The 7,602-nt window shown below is 46.4% G+C and overlaps 1 protein-coding gene and 1 non-coding gene across 4 annotated transcripts; one reads left to right on the forward strand and one right to left on the reverse strand.

Moving 5' to 3' along the window:
- Nucleotides 1-517: 517 nt before the first annotated feature.
- ACTRT3 (actin related protein T3) lies at nt 518-5,830 on the reverse strand. Of its 3 annotated transcripts, XR_010343493.1 has the most exons (3): nt 5,602-5,830; nt 1,827-4,707; nt 518-1,698 (listed from the first exon to the last, which is right to left on the reverse strand). XR_010343493.1 is itself a non-coding variant. In XM_012470934.2 (2 exons), exons 1-2 carry the CDS (start codon nt 5,799-5,801, stop codon nt 3,789-3,791), a joined length of 1,119 nt encoding a protein of 372 aa, XP_012326357.1. In that variant the 5' UTR covers nt 5,802-5,830; the 3' UTR covers nt 518-3,788. The 3 variants fall into 3 exon arrangements, 2 of the variants coding, with proteins under 2 accessions (XP_012326357.1, XP_012326358.1); XM_012470934.2 differs by having other exon boundaries at nt 518-4,707; XM_012470935.3 differs by lacking the exon at nt 5,602-5,830 and adding an exon at nt 5,436-5,571 and having other exon boundaries at nt 518-4,707.
- Nucleotides 5,831-7,504: 1,674 nt separating this feature from the next.
- On the forward strand, nt 7,505-7,577 carry TRNAV-AAC (transfer RNA valine (anticodon AAC)). The gene has a single exon. It is a non-coding gene; the product is annotated as a tRNA-Val (tRNA).
- Nucleotides 7,578-7,602: the final 25 nt, after the last annotated feature.

The raw sequence follows: 7,602 nt of genomic DNA on the forward strand, positions 1-7,602 counted from the left end.
CTCTGCAGACCAGACGGGGTTCACCTGGACTACCTTAAAAATGGAATGCGTAGGAAGCGTTTTAGGGCCCAGGACGCAGAACACCGATTCCCAGTTCTGATCCTTACATTTTTTTGGAGAACTTTGTGAAAATAGATTCCCCGGCAGCACTGACTAAAGCGGAGTCTGGTCTCGGCTTGGCGGAATGGGTCCGAGTTCCCACCCTGCCCCTTCTGCTTAGAATGCCTTCCCCAGCCTCTCCTTGCGCAGAGGACGGCTTTTAACAAGTGTAACTTCTACACTATTCATCTTAAGGACTGAATCTCCCTTTTATTAGGAAAGAAAGGCTTTTCAGTCATTGACTTTGCTTTGCTTTAAGGTAGTGCTGTGTTGTGATGAGGCACAAAGCGGGGAATAGTCCACTATAAAGTGTAGCGGTTTGTTTTTTTTTTTTTTGAGATGTAGTCTCGCTCTGTCACCCTAGCCGCTATCGCGACTCACTGTAACCTCCGCCTCCCCGGTTTAAGCGATTCTCGTGTCTCTGCCTTCTAAGTAGCTGGGATTACAGACGCCCGCCACCGCGCCCGGCTAGGTTTTGTGTTTTTAGTAAAGACAGGGTTTCACTATGTTGCCAGGCTGGTCTCGAACTCTAGGGCCCGCTTCGACCTCCCAAAGTGCTAGGATTACAGGCGTGAGCCACTGCGCCCGGCTGCGAATTTTCATAATGGCCAGTATAGTGTAGTTTTACCTTTACTGACAGGATAATCTTAAAAGTTTTACTCGTGTTCAGTTGGGTAAACTCCGTGGAGTTGTCGCTATCGGTCCTCTATCTAAAAGAAAAGTAAAATCTCTCTCTCCCCTCCCCTCTTTCTTCCATAGCATCAGCCAGGTTGTATTGCTTTTTTTTTTTTTTTTTTAGACGAAGTCTTGCTCTCGTCGCCCCGGCTGCAGTACAATGGCACGATTTCGGCTCACTGCAACCTCTGCCTCCTGGGTTCAAGCGATTCCCCTGCCTCAGCCTCCAGGTAGCTGGGATTACAGGCGTGTGCCACCACGCCCAGCTAATTTTTGTATTTTTTGTAGAGCCGGGGTTTCACCATGTCGGCCAGGCTGGTCTTGAACTGCTCACCTGCCTCGGCCTCCCAAAGTGCTGGGATTACGGGCGTCAGCCACCGTGCCCGACTAATTTTGTTTGTATTTTTAGTACAGATGGGGTTTCACCATCTTGACCAGGCTGGTCTTGAACTCCTGACCTCGTGATCCACCCACCTCAGCTTCCCAGAGTGCCGGGATTACAGGCGTGAGCCACCATGCCTGGCCTTGGTTGTAAAGTTTTGTAAGGACAGAATCTGACTTCTGTAATTAACACTATTGCACTTAGCACAGTACCTTACATAGAGCAGATGCTAAGTGCTTTGAGTTATGTATCAACACTACCACCACTATTGCCCTTAGCACAGTACCTTACATAGAGCAGAGGCTAAGTACTTTGAGTTATGTATCAACACTACCACCACTATTGCACTTAGCACAGTACCTTACATAGAGTTATGTATCAACACTACCACCACTATTGCACTTAGCACAGCACCTTACATAGAGCAGATGCTAAGTGCTTTGAGTTATGTATCAACACTACCACCACTATTGCCCTTAGCACAGTACCTTACATAGAGTTATGTATCAACACTACCACCACTATTGCACTTAGCACAGTACCTTACATAGAGTTATGTATCAACACTACCACCACTATTGCCCTTAGCACAGTACCTTACATAGAGCAGATGCTAAGTGCTTTGAGTTATGTATCAACACTACCACCACTATTGCCCTTAGCACAGCACCTTACATAGAGCAGATGCTAAGTGCTTTGAGTTATGTATCAACACTACCACCACTATTGCCCTTAGCACAGTACCTTACATAGAGTTATGTATCAACACTACCACCACTATTGCACTTAGCACAGTACCTTACATAGAGTTATGTATCAACACTACCACCACTATTGCCCTTAGCACAGTACCTTACATAGAGCAGATGCTAAGTGCTTTGAGTTATGTATCAACACTACCACCACTATTGCCCTTAGCACAGTACCTTACATAGAGTTATGTATCAACACTACCACCACTATTGCACTTAGCACAGCACCTTACATAGAGCAGATGCTAAGTGCTTTGAGTTATGTATCAACACTACCACCACTATTGCCCTTAGCACAGTACCTTACATAGAGTTATGTATCAACACTACCACCACTATTGCACTTAGCACAGCACCTTACATAGAGCAGATGCTAAGTGCTTTGAGTTATGTATCAACACTACCACCACTATTGCCCTTAGCACAGTACCTTACATAGAGTTATGTATCAACACTACCACCACTATTGCACTTAGCACAGTACCTTACATAGAGCAGATGCTAAGTGCTTTGAGTTATGTATCAACACTACCACCACTATTGCACTTAGCACAGTACCTTACATAGAGCAGATGCTAAGTGCTTTGAGTTATGTATCAACACTACCACCACTATTGCACTTAGCACAGTACCTTACATAGAGCAGATGCTAAGTGCTTTGAGTTATGTATCAACACTACCACCACTATTGCACTTAGCACAGCACCTTACATAGAGCAGATGCTAAGTGCTTTGAGTTATGTATCAACACTACCACCACTATTGCACTTAGCACAGTACCTTAGAGCAGATGCTAAATGCTTTGAGTTATGTATCAACACTACCACCATTCTCTTAGCTTCCCACATTATCTCAGACGCTTCTTTTCCCTTCATATCTAATTAGCCACCAAATCTTGCTAGTTTTTGTAATTTCTTTTTTTTAATTCCTATTGTTAACAATCTTGAGTACTAGATTTGCCACTTTATATCTGGACTAGTGACTTTCTAATTGATCACCGAATCTCCAGGGCCTTCCCCATTCAATTTATCCTCCAAACTATCGCCACATTCATCATAACATAGTTTCCTTATGGCCCCTGCTTTTAATTTCTCCCCTTTATCGGATATTTAGCAGTTAAAGCCTTTTGGTCCCTGGCCTTCGCTTGACCTGCTCTTGCTCTGCTCTTCACTTAACAAAACCAGTCTAAGCTGGGCGTGGAAGTACACACCTGTGGATTCAGCTACCTGGGAAGCTAAGGGTGGAGCCCAGGAGTTGGAGGCTGCAGTGAGCTATGATTGCAGGACTGTACTCCAGCCTGGGAGACAGGGTAAGACTATGCCTCTAAAACTAAATAAATGAATACATACATAAATAAAAATTTTAAAAACAAACAAAATCAAATCAGTCTATTAAACGTGCCCTGAATATGCTTTGTTCATTCTCATCTTTAGCAATTTTTTCATTTTAGTATGCTTGCCTGGATATCTGCTTTCCATCCCAATGCCACCCCTTCCATGATGGCACCCCTCTGCTGTGGAGTCTCTTTCCTCACCACAGCAACCTTCTTTCCCTAAACTTCAATAAGCTTAAATCTTGTCACTCATTTGGCACATAGCATATTGTACCACAAATTGCTCTCTTCCAAAGGAAATATAAGCTCACCAACGTCAGCTTACAGAAGAAACCCCATAGGAAACATTATTTTAACTTGGTTCTACTCAATAGACATCTGTTCTTGAGCTTCACCATTATTATCCCCCCACCCATTATAGAAATACAACAGAAATATTGGCCTCCCAATAACTGAGGTATTTTCTATTCTCCAAGAAACATATAATATCCAAAGTTTTCTGTCACATATACTCAAAACATTTTCTTCTGACCGTTTTATCTGTATTTCAGAAGCATCTCTGGTGTACTATGTTGGGTCCAACTTCTTTAAATTCTGCAGCAGTGATCCACATGTCCTGAAAGGCAGACAAGGATGCAAGAATAGAACCTCCCATCCACACTGATATTTTCATTTCTGGAGGAGCTGTAACTTGCACAGGGGTGTTGGCAGGAGCCACCTTTGCTATATCCTTAACTAACCGCTTGTCTAAACCAGGGAAAGAGGTTGATCCCCCAGCAAGGATAATATTGGAAAAGAAGGAATTCCTCAGGCCTATATCACATTTCATTATGCTGCTGAAACATATCTTATCGATGCCAGGGGCCTCAAGGTTCATATGATACGGAGAGAAGAGGGCCTCCGGACAAGAGAAGAGTTGGTCATGGAGCCGTAAGACCTTCCCGTCAGGTAGTTGGTAAACTTTTTCTAGACAATCAGGTTTCTTGGCCATTTCCTCTTCGTAGTTCATTGCCACATAACAAAAGGTCTCCTTGATGTCTTCAGCAATCTTTCTGTCTGAAGCACTAAGCAACAAGATACCATGGTTCTTCATTAGCACCATGAGGTAGTTGGTGAGGTCAAGGCCGGCCAGATCCAGTTGCTGCACACCATGAGGCAGACAGTAACCCTCAAAGATGGGTACACTCTGCGTAATCCCAGCTCCTGAATTCAGCACAAGGCCAGTAGTGAAGCCAGCAGCAAAGAGAGCTAGCACAGCCTGGATGGACATGTAGAAGGCAGGAACACCCAGATGCTCAAAAAACACTTCTGTGATCTGTTGCCGGTTGGCCAGTGGGTTCAGGGCTGGCTCAGTAATCAAGACTGGACCATCACATGGCTTCAGCTTCAGGTTATAATCATAGATATGCTTCCACATGATCTCCATGTCCTCCCATGAAGTAATGAGACCTCGCTTCACTGGGTAACTGTAGGGAGAGCAATAAGATCAATTATTTTTCTAGTTTCTATTGTCTTCGACCCTCAGTTAATCACCACATTTATTACCAATATCCCTTTATGGGCAGTAACTGCCACAGCCTCTCACAGAAGGTAAATGTCAGCCAAAATGAGCACAGCTACCGACCACCTCTGCAATTTTTGTTGCTTTCCATTTTCTCTCTCCTTTGGAAGTTTGTGACTCTTAAGAAATTGGGGGCGGGGAGCGGGAGGAAAAAAAAAAAGAAAAGAAAAAACTCGGGCCGGGCGCGGTGGCTCACGCCTGTAATCCCAGCACTTTGGGAGGCCGAGGCGGGTGGATCACGAGGTCAAGAGATCGAGACCAACCTGGTCAACATGGTGAAACCCTGTCTCTACTAAAAATACAAAAAATTAGCTGGGCATGGTGGCGGGTGCCTGTAGTCCCAGCTACTCGGGAGGCTGAGGCAGGAGAATTGCCTGAACCCAGGAGGCGGAGGTTGCGGTGAGCCGAGATCGCGCCATTGCACTCCAGCCTGGGTAACGAGCGAAACTCCGTCTCAAAAAAAGAAAAAAAGAAATTGGGAAATTTCCACAGTATGGTATAGTTTATGTCAATTGAAGAGAATAACCCAAGTGACAAAAGGAGCCACGAGTTAAGTAAAATTCTTAAATGAATTAGTTCGATAACTTTATAGCTTGAATAGATTTGTATAGTCACAGAGAGCAAAATGTTCACTTTTTGGATGTGCAGTAGCCTCGGGGATCTGTGGCCTGCGCGTCTGTAGTAACTCCAGCTGGCTGGGACGTTCCTGCTCCCGGCTTCCTGATCCCTTCTGTCCCCATGGCGCACGTCCTTTGGGCTCCTTCCCTGCCCCCGCCAGCCTGCTGGGAGGAGGAGGCACCTGACGGACAGCGAACTTCTCCAGGCCTGAGCTTGGTCGCCCACGCGGAGTTCGAGCCCGCCCTGGGCCGCCGGGCTCTGGCCCTTGGCGCGGCCGATGATGTTCGGGTAGATAAACCGGGGCTCCCGGGACCCAGCCAGGCCCGCCTTGATCACTCCCGAGCCGTTGTCGATCACCACCGGTAGCTGGTAGCAGTTCATGCCGCCGGCTCCTGTCTCCGGGCGGCTCTGGCTACCGGCTCTGCGGGGGCTGACTGACCGGAACCCGCGTCACAGAGGCTCCCTGCAGCGCCCGGACACGCCCGAGTCTGGGGGGCGCAGCCGGGGGCTCGGGAAGGCTCCAGGCGCTTGGGATGGTTGGACGCACCGTGCGCCTCACGGCCCCGCCCGCTGTTGCTTCTCGCAGGAACTGGGCCACCCCAACCCCGGGAATCCCGGAATCCCAGTATCAGGAAAACCCGACTTTCCTATCAAAGATTCAACTCTGACACTCACAAATGCGTTTCTCAAATACCCGGAAGAGCCGGCCGGACGCGGTGGCTCAGCCTGTAATCCCAGCGCTTTGGGAGACTGAGGCGGGCAGGTGACGAGGTCAAGATCGAGACCATCCTGGCCTCGGTGAAACCCCGTCTCTACTAAGATAGAGAAGATTAGCCAGCGCGCGCGCCTGTAGTTCCAGCAACTGGGGAGGCTGAGGCAGGACAATTGCTTGAACCCGGAAGGCAGAGGTTGCAGTGAGCGGAGATCGCGCCACGGCGGAGACAGACAGAGACTCTGTCTCAAAAAAACAAACAAAAAAAACCAGAAGAGCTATAAAAGCAAAAGCAGTTTTATTTTCCAAAGCCACTGAATTCTGGTTAACAGGTGGCGGTTCCGGGGAGTTCTAGAATTCGCCCTTGAAACTGGGGGAGATCGATCAAGGAAAAAAAAAAAAGAAAGAAACTGGGGGAGAATGAGACTTAAAAGGGGAAAGTTGTCGCAGGAAGGGAGGCAGTGTTGTGGCTTCTGAAACGTTAAACTTCTAAAATGAGGGGGGAAATGTTGGAATTTAAATTATTTTTAAGTACTTTTATTATTGTTTCTGTACCCTGGGCAATGCTTTGTTGTGTTTCTTTCTTGTGGTTTCCAAGCAAAATGTACGCAATTAAAATAGTAGTTCCACGCTTTAAAAAAAATATTTTCGGACTATATCCTTACGGTGTAATCTGCAGGCCTCATTCCCTAGTCTTGATTTTTAGCCTGAAGGATGTGCCTGCCTTTTTGCAGGAAAAGTGAAGTTTCTCAGGTCATATGAAATTCAAGTTTAGAAAAATTTAAAAGTAGATTGCATGTCAGTAAACGCATCGTGGTGTGTGATTATGCATACTCTGTAAAGAACTTTGAAACAAGCAGTCAACTTAGTACCTCAGCTTGGTCTTCGAAAGCAAGAGGAGGAAATTCAAAACTAATTTTACACGTCCTTCCACCAGAAGCTGAAGGGATGGCTTTTTCGCGGCTAAGAGCAGCACCGGGGCGGGGCTCGTGGCTCCGCGCGTGGCTGGCCCTCCCCGGTCTCCGAAAGCCCCCTGCTTCGCCCTGGACTCTGAGCACCTCAACGTGCGAAAAGGATGTGTAACAAAACGCTTCTTTCCCGGGAAAAAAAAAATGCACCCAAAAGAAGGGAAACTTGGTAGTGCCTGGTTTCTACCGCGGTACTCAGGCGCTTTCAAAGAAAGTGCATGCGGATTCAAACTTTTGAAATAATTTCAGCACTGTTAAATTGGGCTTAGGTTATTTTTCACTTTCTGGGTTTTTTTTTTCTTTAAATAAATTATATTAATTCCACTAATTTGGTCTTAATGGCTTGACAATTGGGATATGACACATACATATCAAGATCTTTACAAACCCTTTTGCACAGCGAGGTTTCCGTAGTGTAGTGGTTATCACGTTCGCCTAACACGCGAAAGGTCCCCGGTTCGAAACCGGGCGGAAACAACACTGTGCGTTTTTTTTTCCCACT

Source organism: Aotus nancymaae, unplaced genomic scaffold (genome assembly GCF_030222135.1).
Source record: "Aotus nancymaae isolate 86718 unplaced genomic scaffold, 86718_ANA_hifiasm-v0.15.2.pri h1tg000019l, whole genome shotgun sequence".
Lineage (NCBI taxonomy): Eukaryota > Metazoa > Chordata > Mammalia > Primates > Aotidae > Aotus > Aotus nancymaae.